Source organism: Pinus tabuliformis, chromosome 1_2, assembly GCF_031772625.1.
Source record: "Pinus tabuliformis cultivar Carrire ecotype Pingquan chromosome 1_2, CPIR1, whole genome shotgun sequence".
Taxonomy (NCBI): domain Eukaryota; kingdom Viridiplantae; phylum Streptophyta; class Pinopsida; order Pinales; family Pinaceae; genus Pinus; species Pinus tabuliformis.
The window spans coordinates 188,640,550-188,655,758 of record NC_142298.1 but is presented as its reverse complement, the minus strand read 5'-3'; the positions used below and the strand labels follow the sequence as shown (position 1 = coordinate 188,655,758).

Below are 15,209 nucleotides of genomic sequence, written 5' to 3'. Positions count from 1 at the left end.
CATTCTTTGATTAATAAATTGCCTGTAGTACCCACGTTGGGACAGGCCGTGGACTGTTTCCCTCCTTGCACTCTGAGGGTTTTAACCACGTCAAAAATACTGGTGTATTGATTTGAGATCTGTTTGTGAGCGGTGTCCTTTTGGTATTCTTTCTGTGGAACTTACCCTGTAAATTCCTACATGGTATCAAAGCTATTTGAGGGACGCGTCCGTTGGTGATCCAAATCTGAAGCCGGTAGAACTGCATGCGGCTGTTGTTTCCTAGATCTGCTGTTTCTGACTGCTTTCGGGCCGAGAGGACTGCTCTGTTGCGTTCGGAGCATCTGTTCCAGTGAGGAACCCCTTTCGTTTCACGCGAAAAGGTTTCCGGTAGCCCTAGCTGCGTCATTTTTCAGATCGGGAGGTATACAGTGTTTTTTTTTTGCAGTTTACTGTTATTTTCTCTCTGCTTATTTCGGTCTCAGTTTATTTAGCCTTTTTTTTTAACCGGATCTATACCTTTCATTTCTGCGTATGCTCTTTGCCCTGCGACTCTGTGCGATCTGGGCAAATCAGAAACAGAAAGGAAGGATTTTTCTCATGCGTATGCTCTTTTCCCTGCACCTTAGTGTGATCTCGGAAAATCAGAAACATTGAGAAAAATATTTAGTTTTTCGGCTAAAGCTAACTTTGAGATTTTTTTTTAAAAATTTCTAGTTTTTTGGCTAAAGCTAACTTCGAGCCGCAAGGTTCGTTTTTCTTTGCATATTCGTGTTGGGTTTTGTGTTTTGTGTTTTGTAGGGAAAAAGAGCTTTCTCAAGGCAAGCACGCAAACCGAGGCCCCCCCCCCTTCTCTCTCTCTCTCTCTCTCTCTCTCAAATTTTTTGTATAGATCAATTGGTTCAAAGCTATTTTAAGAGAGTAGAGGTCTTGGGTTCAAGTCTCCATTTTGTGGGGGCGGATTTTTTCATTCCCGCACATTCGCGCACTTTGCCGGCAACTTCAACAATTATTTTTCAAAAAGCCATAACTTCTTCATCCGGAAGCCTTTTTCAGAGCCGTTTTTTTTAAAACCGCCTATTTTTTCAAGATCTATCCATTGGAACACCTACTTTCAGCATCTTCAGCTTCAGTTTTTTTTTAAATGGAAAGCCCATGCCAAGTCATTCTTGACAGCACTAACTACTTCCAATGGGTAGCCTACATCGAAGATTTACTTAGAAGTAAAGGTCTCTTCAGAATAGCCACAGACCAAGAGAAGAAACCAAAAGATGAAGACAAGGCGGTAAAATGGGAAAATAGACAAGATCAAGCACGTGGTTTGATAGGGATGTCCATTTCTCCTGATCTTAGATTCCACATTGCAGAACTTGAGACTCCTCATGAAGCATTAGAAAAACTTGCTAAAGTTTTTGGGATTAAAAATGAAATTAGAGCCCATCAACTTGAAAATGAGCTGCTTACTTTGGATCCTAATAATTTTTCTTGCATTGAAGATTTCTTGTCCAAATTCAAGAACCTTAGATATCTCCTGGAAGGTGTTAAAGTTAAGAAAGACGATGGTAACCTTATTTATTCCATCCTTACTAAGTTGGGACCAGCCTACTCTGTATTTGTTTCCACTTTCCATTCTACAAGAGAAGCTTTCATTTGTCAAGGACAAGACTACAAGCCCCCTTCCTTTGACTCCTTTTGTGATTCCTTAATAAGAGAACAAGAAAAACTCTTACATCTTGGTCTTCTTAATCTTGGAAACTCTTCCACGAAAGCGTTAGCCGCCCAGCAGCAACCAAATTCAAAGAATCCTAAGAAGTCATATCCTCAAAAGAATGGTCCTAAACCATTTCAGCAAAATGATAAGACCAATAAAAACAAATGGAAGAAGACTGATAGACATTGTAACTTTTGTAATCGAGATGGCCACTTAGAATCTAAATGCTTTAAGAAGATGGAAGCCTTGGAAGCCGCAATGAAGAAACATAACATCCATGTGGAGCCTACTTCAACTTCAACTTCCGGAATGGCACTTTCTGCATCTCATTGTCAATCATCTCAGTCTGGTTATGCATTAAATGTATCTTCTTCTTCTTCTCATTCTCATGAGTGGCTCATTGACTCTGGAGCCTCTTGTCACATGGCCAAAAACCAAGCCATGTTTTCTTCTTTAAATGATTGTAACACCAAAAATATATATATTGGTGATGATAGATCTCTTAATGTTGTAGGGACTGGAACTGTTCATCTAGACAATGGTCAGTTTAATGATGTATTATGTGTTCCAACCTTATCCTGCAACCTTCTATCTGTCTATCAGATAACTCATTCAGGTGAAGGTAAAATTGTTGAATTTTCACCTCATGATGTTGTAATCAAGGATCTAAAAGATCCTAAACAGATTCTAGCTACTGGTCTTGCTGATGATTCCAAAAGGTTGTATAAGTTTCACAACTTTGGGTCATCCAATCTTCCCTCAGTATTTGTTGCTCATAATGATGAAGTGAGCAAACTTTGGCATGAGCGATTTGGTCACTTAAACTATCGCTCCCTTCAGCATCTATGTAAAGAAAATATGGTGACAGGTCTTCCTATGGTATCTTGCAGAGATGGTGTTTGTTCCGGATGTGTACTCGGAAAACATCATCGGGACAGTTTTGACAAACGTGCCTCTTGGCACGCCTCAACCCCTTTACATCTTGTGCACAGTGATTTATGTGGTCCTCTTCCTGTTGCTTCATTCTCTGGCTGCAAGTACTTCTTAACCTTCATTGATGATTTCTCCAGACGCACTTGGGTATACTTCTTAAAACTCAAGAGCGAAGTATTTACCACTTTTTTGGCCTTCAAAGCATTTGTTGAAAAACAATCTGGACATCAAATTCTTAAGCTAAGAACTGATAATGGTGGAGAATATGTTAAAAACACTTTCATCAACTTTTGCACCGAAAATGGAATTCAAATGCAACATACTGTTCCATACACTCCACAACAAAATGGTGTAGCTGAAAGGAAAAATCGCACCTTAAAGGAAATGGCTAATTGTATGCTGCAATCTAAAGGACGCAGTCTTAGTTTTTGGGCCGAAGCAATTAATTGTGCAAATTATATAATCAATCGCACTCCTACTAAGGTTCTAGAGAATATCACTCCAGAAGAAGCTTGGAGTTCCATTAAACCAGATGTAAGTCACTTTCGTGTGTTTGGAAGTGAAGCATGGGCCCATATTCCAGATGAAAAGCATAAAGCTTTAGAACCTAAGAGTGAGAAATGTACTTTTGTTGGATATTCTGAAGATGTAAAAGGTTATAGACTTATTCCATTTAAGTCCAAAAATGTTATCATTAGAAGAGATGTAAAATTTGATGAAAATAAATCGGCCTGCGAGCCTAGTCCGGCGGATGTGCCACCTCTTCCTATCTCTTCTATCTTTGAAAACATTTCTTCTTCATATGATGAAAGCGAGGATGATAATCCTCCCCCACCTTCTCAGGATCCTCAACTTCCAAGATGGGTCCGTGCCACTCGGGATGCAGCAGGTGATCTTGCCGGTGATCCTACAGATCAGCGACGTACACGTTCTCAGTTTGAAAGAGCCTCTTCTTTACTGGCTCAAGCTCCAGTAAATCATGATCCTGACACTTTTGCAGAAGCTTCAGGCCATCCACATTGGGAAGCAGCTATGAATGAAGAATATCATTCATTAATGACAAATGTTACATGGGATCTTGTTCCTCTACCAAAGGGACGCAAACTTGTTAGATGTAAATGGGTTTACAGAACCAAGTATGGACCAGATGGTAAAGTTGATAAACATAAAGCTCGTCTCGTTGCTAAGGGCTTTTCACAGGTTGAAGGCATTGACTACACTGAAACCTTTTCCCCTGTTGCCAAAATGAACTCCATCCGCCTTGTTCTTTCCCTTGCTGCCTCTTTAAAATGGGAAGTCCATCAGATGGATGTTAAATCTGCCTTCTTGCATGGGGACTTGCAGGAAGAAATCTATATGGAACAACCCATTGGCTTCATACAAACAGACTCCAGCCTTGTTTGTCGACTTAAGAAATCCCTTTATGGCCTCAAGCAAGCTCCTCGGGCTTGGTATGCCAAAATGGATAGCTTTCTTTTAGAATCTGGCTTTTCTAGGTGTCATTCTGACAATACTGTCTACACCAAGAAAGTGGGCAACTCTCTTATCATCCTTGTTCTTTATGTTGATGATCTTATTCTTACTGGTAGTGATCCCAACCTTATAAACCATGTGAAGTCCAGCCTTAAAAAGAAATTTGAAATGACAGACTTAGGACATTTACACTATTTTCTCGGTCTTCAAGTCTTGCAATCCCAAGAGGGTATTTTCCTTTCCCAGTCCAAGTATGCTTGTGATATTCTTCGTCATTTTCACATGGAAGACTGTAAGCCTGCCCCTTCTCCCTTTCAGTCTGGAGTCAAACTTTCAGTCTCTTGTACTTCTCCTGAAGTTGATGCTACCTTATACCGTCAACTTGTCGGAAAACTCCTGTATTTAACCCATACTCGTCCTGATCTTTCCTTTGCTGTTGGCCTTGTTGCTCGTTTTATGCAAAACCCCCGTGAAAGTCATTGGAAAGCAGCTAAAAGAATACTTCGTTATGTTCGAGGTACAGTACAGTTTGGGATTCATTACAGTGCCAAAGAAGCTCCTCTGTTAGTTGGTTTCACTGATTCTGATTGGGCTGGTGACCCTGATGATCGGAAGTCTACTGCCGGTTATGTCTTCACTCTTGGTTCAGGACCTATTACATGGGCTTGTAAGAAACAGGCTGCCATTTCTCTTTCGTCAGCAGAAGCAGAGTATCGTGGTGCCGTGGAAGCTAGTAAGGAAGCCTTGTGGCTTCGTCAGATCCTATCAGAGTTTGGCTTTGAGCAGCAGCATTCAACCACACTTTGGTGTGATAATCAAAGTGCCATTCAGCTATGCAAAGATCCAGTCCAGCATCAGCGCAGCAAACACATTGAACTACACATGCACTTCATCAGAAAGCTCATTCATGACCATGTTCTTGAAGTGCAATATTGTCCAACAGATGATCAGGGTGCAGACATCTTCACAAAGGCTCTCACAGAGGCGAAGTTCACTAAACTTCGATATATGCTTGGAGTTCAGGAAGTTGTCACTAAGGGGGGATAGGCTCTAGTGCCTCCTTCCTTCTCCTATTGTGTCATATTTGTAAATCCTTCAATCCTATCCCAAGTTGTTCTTAAGGGGGGATGTTAGGATATTCCGACACATAGGATATAGTTAAGTTCAACTTGGTCTAGTATAGAGTTAGGTTAGAGTTAGGTAAAGTGTGTTTCTTTACCGTTGTACATTTTGTAACTTACAATCCGACGGTCACGATATGTAGTGATCCGACGGTTCACTCTCACCTCGGTATTACCGACACTTGATCCGTGGCTTGACACCCGATTGGTCCATGAGTTCTATTTAAAGCGCATGGAGGGTCATTGTTCGGGTAATCCGTGCATGAGAGAAGCTTATGTAAATTTTCATTCTTTGATTAATAAATTGCCTGTAGTACCCACGTTGGGACAGGCCGTGGACTGTTTCCCTCCTTGCACTCTGAGGGTTTTAACCACGTCAAAAATACTGGTGTATTGATTTGAGATCTGGTTGTGAGCGGTGTCCTTTTGGTATTCTTTCTGTGGAACTTACCCTGTAAATTCCTACAGCTAGCGACCTAAAAACAATAGGGGAAGGTGTTGACATGTTATAGACGACTTGAGCAGCTTGCAAATGAGAGTTTGAGGAGAATTCTGAGTAGGGGAAACCTTGATGTGACTGAAATTCAGAAATCAAAATTCCCTAACCATCGGAATCCAATACGACTTGGTATGGGCACACAACAACAATGTGAATACTCATGCACAAGAATAGAAACCCAAGAGGGAAAGCAAGCATGCAAGTAGAAAGGGCAAGCCCACAATGTACACATATGGTACACTCTTCATTGTGTTATCTACTTATAGATCTGAAAATTGTTAAGTGATCAAGTTTTACCCAATATGATAAGGTTACAATAAAAAATACATAATTAAGTGAGTGATCAATTGTGACCAAGCCCCATATGAGTTATGTACAATTAGATAGGAAAACATTTAAATGAAAAGTGTAATTTATAATTGTAAGTTGTAACACATAATTTAACTAAGTTCACTAGGAACTTGGGGACTCTGTCTCATCACAAGGGACTTCGTTAAGATTCATTGGTTGACAAACCAATCTGTGATCTTATTTGCAGACCTTCTTACCTGAACCCCTATTCAAAACACTTCTTTGCTTGTAGTGTCCAAGGGACCTTTGTTGTCATCTATAACGAGGGATCAGAGATTTTACCATCGATATGGGTTATGATAAGCTTCGAGTGCCCCTTGAAAATGACCTTTTGAATCCTTTCCTTGATACTTTTACGATGCCCAATTTCTGGCCCTCCATCTCTACTTGACTGTCACAATTGGTATCCAAAAACTTGGCTAACATCCCCAGAATGTGACCATGCTCGTCTTTAAACACCCCAACCCCCGCCCCTGCAAGGACTGGGTTGCCATTGGCTGCTCATCAAAACTGAATTTAACCCATCAGTTAAAGGGGGGCTCCAACTCAGGTTGCAAAGCTTAACCCTGTATCTTAACAGAAATGTCTAAGAACATAATTACCTTATTCTAAAACCGTCAGAAACGCATTTCAAACGTTTCCAACAGTGCAGTGTTGTGTGGAGATGAATGGATATAAAATAGAAAGTTCAAATTTTAAAGGATTTGACATTGCGTCAAGTTTAACTGGTACGATACAATTTAGTTCATTTTGTTTCCTTTCTTCTCAATTGTGCATGTATGGCGAATCATTCAAAGTTTTCTAGTTGTGGATTGAAAAGTAAAGCTGATGGGCAAGCTCAAAACTAATTAATAATATAAATTTGAATGGTATTTTGACTAACCAGACTTGAAAAAGAAGAATTGTTTGAGTGGACTTTAAACTGCTGATCTACAGTGCTGACTAATCATACGAGGGAATAGGAAAGCATCCAACACGGGTTCAACTGGAACATTTCACATGAGTTAAGATAAGTGCAACCTTGAGCAATGTGTGGTTTGAAGAGTTGCATTTGAACAAGGATGTAATGGTCTTCGTCGTCATCCTCTTCTGCTTCTGCAACTGTTGCTGCATCATCATCATTGGTGGAAAATAGCAAACATTATGATAATGAGAATGATTATGGTAATGGTTATAATGGTCCTGGTTGGATAGGAAACGAGGTCGAGAGTGAGGGTGCTGCTGCTGACATGAAAATGCACATACTGATGATACCAATTTTGCCATTGTCGGTCCTTACAGCAGTCCACTCACCTTGTCTGCTCGGGCTTTCTCTTAGCAGGTCTCCCACATCATCTTCACGGATAAGGTTGGAACACTTCGCCCTCGCTCACAACATATCTTCCTTCATTAAATCGATTTTTAGAGGCCGTAAGGCTTAATGGCACACGTATATAGGTTAAAGTTTGAAACCTTTTTCATATTTTAAAGCATGTAGGAAGGTCGGATATTTGCGAGAATTTAGACAAAATAGTATGGAGAGGAATCCGGCAAAGCCATCCCCTCCAGAAATCTTGCATGGTCTACCGGTTTTTAAGAATGGTGCATAATTTTCTTTTAATGGGCAAACTTGACCCTCTCACATGTTTGATTATATCGTTTGATTAGTCTATTATGGAGAGGAATCCGGCAAAGCCATCCCCTCCAGAAATCTTGCATGGTCTACCGGTTTTTAAGAATGGTGCATAATTTTCTTTTAATGGGCAAACTTGACCCTCTCACATGTTTGATTATATCGTTTGATTAGTTTTTTTAGTTCAAGGTTCAAAAGTAGAATATTCATCATTATTAGTATTTTTATTTGGCAATCTAAAATTTTATAAACCAGAGGTAGGGACCCATTGATCGAACAATCACAACACCATATTCGATGAGAAACATTTTTTTGGTGGTGGAATCAAACATTTTTTTTGTAGTGAAATCAATAAAATAAATGCAATATAACATCAACCACTTATGCATGCACCTTAAAACGAGTTAAGGGCCCTATGTTCAATGCATCCTAAGTATGTCTTACATTATACAATATCAATTCATTTTTCTTTTCACAAAAAATTATATTGTCAAACCTCTAATGTAATTTTCATAAAAAAATTCTATTGTCAAACCTCTAATGTAATCGACGAATTTTTAATAGCAAAAGTTCGTTTGGTCTATGTCATAAATCCCCACCCCGTGGTCTTTATTCTAATCGTGGGTGTGTGCATACTATCTCTATTTCAATGGACAAGCTCTTTTATGTGTCAAATGTATGACAACTTGCCATGGTTGTTGGAGTTGTGGCAACATTGGGCATCGGTATGGTGATAGACAGGTGTCACATTAGAACCACCCCCAAAATGCCAAAAGGCACCTTTTTTCATGGAACACACAATAGCTAAATATTTTTTCGGAGGTCCAATGACCATGCTCGTCAAAAGTTTGGAATGATTAAATCAATTTACAACTACCACATTTTAGTTTTGTGTGTTGAACGTACAACAATGTAATATAATACTCAATGGAGAGACAAAAAAAAATTAATGAACGCTTCTAATCTAATTCGTTAGAAAACAAATGTTTATTTGGCGAACTGTAATTGGAATGACATCAAAAAGTTGTCCATATGTACTAGTTCCAAATTTGATGGAAATTCTAGAGAGGATCCCACCAACCATATTTGTCCCTTCCACATGTAGTGCTTCTCTAACTCCCTTATGAAAGATCCAATTCATCTACAATTGTTCTAGCACACATTTATCGATGTTGTCACTTAGTGGTATGTCGATCAACCTTGGAATGTCCATTCTACATTTACATCAATCATGAATGTTTTCCTTTTGTACTTTCAATCACCCATCCACTGTGATATCGACCAAGGATAATTTTAGGGGCGAATGTTCGCCCTTTGGCGAAATTAAGGGGTTTTAAATTTTTAGTGGGCGAATATTTTGTATCATAGTACATTTTTACAAATCACCTCAAATAGCCCACCTTATTTTAAGGGAGAGTGTAAAAAAGGTAAATTTAGCCCTTGAAATTAGGACTTACAACCTTCCATTCGCCCATTTTCAAGAATAGGTTTTATTTAAGTGAATCCATTCACCCATTTTCAAGAATAGGTTTTATTTAAGTGAATCTTATGGGCCAAATACCATATTTATAAAAGAGGTATGGTAAATTAATAAATAATATAAATAAATGAGAGGTATGGTAAATAAATAAAACATTTTTTATATTTACTCCATAAGTCACCTTATATACATGTAACGGTGTAAACAAATAAAAATATAAGTAAAGTGGAGGTATGGTAAATAAATAAAACGTCTTTTTATACTTACTCAAACGGTATGGTAAATAAAGAAAAATATAAATAAACTAGACGTATCGTAAATAAATAAAACCTCTTTTTATATTTAGTCCATAACCCTCGTTCTATTTATGAAGACTCAAGAAAGAGGTTTTATTTAAGTGAATCCTATGGGCCAAATACCATATTTGTAAAAGAGGATGGTAAACAAATAAAACATTTTTTTATATTTACTCCATAAGTCACCTTATATTTACGAACACTCAAAAAATGGGTTATATTTAGGTGAAACCTATGGCCAAAATACTACGGGACAAATACCATGGACTAGATTGTTATTAATACCATGCAAAAAACCATTATTAACCCTAATATTAGAATTAATAAAAATAAAAATGGAACATGGTATTGACCAATGGTATTCACCAAAATGGCACATGGTATTGACCCATGGTATTCACCTAGAATGTAGCCTATTTAAATGGGGGAATTAAACCAACATGTAGCCTATGCTAAGATTCACTAGGACTTTATAAAGTTTTATTATTTAGTGAAAGACTCGCCAAGATCTTACAAGATTTTATAATTGAGTAAAATATTCGCCATGCCTGGTGAGAGATTCGCCAAAAAATTATATATACATATTATATTATTGATAAAATTGCCTTCCATTTTTCCTATATACCATGGAGATTCGCCCATTTATTATATTTATAAATTTAGGGGGGGTTCTTAAAATTTTCCCTGATATCGACATTGATATATTAACCAATTTCCATCAAACCATAGCCATCCATATCATGGATCATATCCAAGAGTGGCATAGATAATGTAACCTCTATAAGGCCCCTAAGCTCAATGACCAGTTCTTTATGGATTGCTTTATGAAGTCCCTCCTTCCCATCACCAAATATGTATCCATGACCATCCTTCAAACCAAGGAAGAAGTAATCCAAAAAGAGAAACAATATGACCTAATTTATGTCCAACCTAAATACTTATATACCATCCTCCTTGATTCTTCTTGCTCTTGTTCGAGTGGCTTAGCTGCACCTGGAGCATCCCACACAATAGAAGGTGTGATCACATCAACCACCTATAACTATCCACATTCATATCCACCAAAACCAAATGGATAATGTCAACCTTATGGGGGAATCAATACCTCCTACATTTATACCCCACTAGATCCTTTTCACATCAACTCCTAAGGAGGAAATAACACTTTTTACACCTCCAACCATCCACATTATCCTATGCCTAAGAAATCTTGTGCTAGTCCCACCTATCCAAGTGCAATTACAAACCCTTACATATTCCACTTTTCATATCCAAGTGCTCTAGCCTCTAGAGTAATGACACCCTAGGTTCCCATTGGTCAACCTGCCCCTACATCCTAAGGTCGAGTGTAGACACAACAAAATGCTACAAATCATCCTAATCCAAATCCTAAGAAGAAGAATAAAAGGAAGGGAAAATTCCCAAAATCAAAAGAGTCAATGAGGTTGGGGTTAATAACCCAATGCCAACACTAGGGGAAACCAAAATATCAATTGTCAAACCTAAGGTTCTCATCCTAAGGAGGGAAAACCTATTCACACCAATAAACCTTGTGTCTATTGTGGCGTTTATGAGGATTACACTCATAAGTGTCTCCTCCTACTAGAAATGTGTCATGTGTGAGAAGCAACTAATAATATCAGGTGCACTAACAAGCCACTACCATATTCTGCCCAACCCTCATCTTTGCAATCAATTGTGCTACAAAACCCTTTCCCTACACAAGGCTACATGGCCACCAATGAAGGGAATCCTTCTAAGCCACCCCAAGTTCCCAATAAACCTAGGAACATAACATATCAAATCCTTTATATGGATTCTAGTGATATCAATCTTACTACATGGTTGTGTCAATATTATCCACCAATTAAGACACAACTAGTCAAATCTTTAATTTGTCTCTTTCATCCACTACCAGGTCTTTATAGATTCTCAAACCTCCTATTGATTCAAAACCCAAGGCCATAAATATTTCACTACAACATAACAAACCCAATGCTCATGTGTTGGGCACCCATAATTATAGTATAGTATACAATTTATCCTAGTCATATGTTGTTGTGTCAACCATAAAGGTTCTCCAAACGTGCCCAACACAAGGAAAGCCCTACTATCTGTTTCCAATGATATTGATCCATCAGATAATCACATGATTGTCTTCAACATAGATAAAACAAAATCCCCTTACTTGACTCCTGCACCTTCCAAATCTTGGCTTCCATCAAGAATGATGCCATTCAATGGTGTATTGTTGATGAGGGTGCACCCTCTTGCATGATGTTTGCACAAGTTTGGAATAAGTTCAGCTCTCCTAAGTTAATCCCATCTATGGTTACTCTCAATGCATATGATGGAATACCTTCTCAACCTAAAGGTTGTATCAAAATTGTCCAATGCAATTCATAGGAAAGAAAGCCCCACTTCACTTAAAGGTTATTGATGCAAAATTAAACTATAACCTCATCTTGTGTCATAGGTTCATGTAGACCATGAAGGAGCTTTTATCATATGTTTACCACACCATGACCTTCCCTCATAATGGGAAAACCATCATGATCTACCGGCTCATGTACAATAACCCCAAGACTCAAGTTAATCTCAAGAATTCAATTCCCTACATGGTTGGGAACCAAGATATCTCTTCATTTTTAGACACCATCCCCAAGGTTTATAAATATAATGCCTTGATTAGTGCTTATTATGGCCCATGACCTATCTCTGAAACAATAAGTTCATCCCAATTTTTTGCATGGTATCTCCATCCCAAGCTTCCTAAAGTCTTAGGTCTCTTTTTCACATTCATTTCCTCAATAATCTGCAGTCACATTTTCAACACCTAGGACTAGGGCATCCCTCCTAGAGGCTATCCATTTGGATAGATACTCTTGATATTTCCACTTATAATTGTAAGTACACCAATCATGTCCATGTTAAAATTTTCCAACTTAACATTGGGAATACCAGTGTGGTACTTGGGTCCCCCCACCCCTACCCTACCTTCTACACAAACCCCATACTTGGATTTGACACCAAATAGACCCATTTTTATTTCCCCATCCACCAAAATAAAATGCATATTCAACCCAACAAAACACCTTCTATCAAAGCCAATATTTACAAGCTTCGAAAGGGGATCTATCTGCCCCATCTAATACTTCTTTTGTTTCTAACCTTATTCTTGTTATGAAGAAGAAAGGAACTATTCATGTATGTATCAATTTTCATGATATGAAAAAATCCCATGCTAAGGACGATTATACAATTCCATTCACTGATCATATTATTGATGAATGTGTGGGCTAGGATATCATATCGTTCATGGATGGATTCTTGGACTACAACCAAATCCATACCAGACTAGAAGACCAATACAAAACTACCTTCACCACTCCTTCGAGTACCATTACCTATGTAGTGATGCCAATTAGGTTAAAAATCATTAGATCCACTTTCCAACATGCCATTTCACACTAATTTCATGACTTGGTTCCATTGTTTCCTACCTCAACAATCTCATTTCTCATTTGAAGCAATGGTTACTACACTTAAAAGATTTATGTGCCATCTTTTTTCTATGCCACAAATATAAATACACCTCAATCTTCTCAAGTGTGTATTTTTCTTACTTAAGGGATAAATTTTTGGATTCATTGTCTTGAAGGATGGCATTACCATTGACCCTCAATGTTCAAGCCATTCTCGAACTACCTTCCCCTTGCAACTTACACCAGTCGTAGAGCCTTCAAGGAAAAGCTAATTTATTACATCAATTTATTCCAAATTATGCCACCACCACGCATGGGTTTCTTCTCCTCTTAAATTCAAACATTCCTTTTGTATGGAATTATCAAGCTCAACAATCTTTTCATGTACTTAAACACGCCTTTACATTTTCCCCTTTGATTAATCCCCTCAATTTTGATAAGGATTTTATCCTTTACTTCTCCACTTCCACTTATGTTGTCATTATTATCTTGGTTTAGTAAGTGTCGATGGATGCAAGCATGTCATTTGTTGCAAATGTAAGAAGCTTATAATACCTCCTAGGTCTTATTCCCATGAGGATAAATTAGCTTTAGTTTTTGTTTTCTCCATTCAAAAGTTGTGCCATTACATTTTGATGTGTAAAACCAAAGTCATTACAAATCCCTATCCCATGGCCTTCCTATTGAGCCAATGGATGATCAATTGGAAGTATGCTCATTATACTGTTATCCTTGAGGAATTTGACTTAGAATTTGTCACATCAAAGAGTAAGAAGGGCATATCCCTCACTAAGTTCATTTTTGAACTTTGTAATAATATGCATGACCCCCCCTTAAATGACGATCTTCCAAATGAACATGTATTTGCCATATCATTTAAAAAGCCATGGAATGGTAACATCCTAATCTAAATTGGATCATTATATCATTTTTCATCCATCTTGATGCTTTTAAAGTTTAAAAAGTGGATAAATCAATGCATAGGACCATTTTTACTAGTGGGTCCTAGTTTGCCAAGTTGGGGTTTGAAAGCTTTTGGAAATGGTTTGGGGCGTCAAATGACAGTTTTTGGGGAGTAAAACTTTGATGCTTAAGCATTCACCATTTAGCATTATTCTACAAAAATATACCTTTCTAATGGCACAAGAATCACCTCAATGAGAGTCCATATGCAAAATATTTGAAGATGACCTTGTTATTTTGACCAACGTAATTTGTGAAGATGCCACATTAGCCCCCATTATTCATGGAAAAGGGGCTATCCACATGATCACGATGAAGAAGACTCTAGAAGATTCATATTTTAACTCTACTTAAGAGTTGGAGTCAAACTTAACCACTAGTATGTTATTGGGGTGTGTTAGAACCAAGTCACTAGGAGGAAAAGGGGTTCCATTTTATTCATGTGAATTTTGTTCCATAGATGAGAAAAGTAGCCAAGAGTGGATAGGAAGAGAGAAAACTGAGAGGGTTTGTGAAATGTAGAATCCCATGGGCCACAAGTTTGACTTCTTTGTACTTGCATCCATTTTCCATTCAAAGAAAGAGAGTAAAGCAATCTCACCTTCTAGTTGGGTTTTCTCCTGAAAGGGTTTCCTAGGTTATATCTTGTTTAATTTGTAGTTTGAGATTTTTATTTCCTTGTTATATATTTTATACATAATTATAATTTGCATGCATATGCAAGAAGTAGTAATTAATAGATCCATTAATCTAAGAAATAAACCCTCATAGTGTAGATTTCATATTTTCTAATATATTTTAGTATTTGTTGTGATGATTTTTCCAATGGAATATCCATGATATGTTAAAGATCATATTGATACCAGAGAAAGTTTCTTTGAGAATATTATGGGGAGTTGCATGGGATCCATATCAGTTAATTTAAAAGTCATAAAACTGCAACTATGGCTAACAAATTTGTCAATAACCCTCAAGATCCCGCAAAGGAGAAGTTTGTGTGGTTGGAAGCACAAGTCATAGATACAAACCATAATGTGAGCCTCATCATTATGGCCTTGAAAAATAAGATTGGGCTATTTGGAGAAGAGGGGGTATCTGATGTGGAGGTTAAATCAAAGGATAAATTGGCAGATCGAGAAGAACCAAAGAGGGAATCTAATAAAGAACTCGAAAATGATCAACCCAATTTGAGTGCCATGAACCGTTCATGGTCCCTATTAAAGATGGGAGCGACGGTTGAAATCAAGCCATATCAATGAGAGTGAAATCATTGGTTACAACAATTAAAAAATTATTTTAGTGTTCA

The 15,209-nt window shown here is 37.8% G+C and overlaps 1 protein-coding gene across 3 annotated transcripts in view; it reads right to left on the bottom strand.

Annotated features, from left to right (window-relative positions):
• LOC149205126 (Cyclophilin-like peptidyl-prolyl cis-trans isomerase family protein) overlaps positions 1-7,503 on the bottom strand; it is a 454,055-nt gene extending 446,552 nt beyond the window's left edge. The window contains exon 1 of one of the 3 annotated variants that reach the window (XM_089394898.1): positions 7,361-7,503. Coding sequence is in view for 2 of the 3 variants with exons in the window: in XM_089394897.1 (XP_089251023.1) it covers positions 7,088-7,333 (246 nt within the window). In the remaining variant the exon portion in view is untranslated. Of the gene's footprint in view, positions 1-7,087 lie in introns of all 3 variants that reach the window. The other 2 variants (XM_089394897.1, XM_089394896.1) reach the window with 2 other exon arrangements.
• Between the last annotated feature and the right edge of the window lie 7,706 nt (positions 7,504-15,209).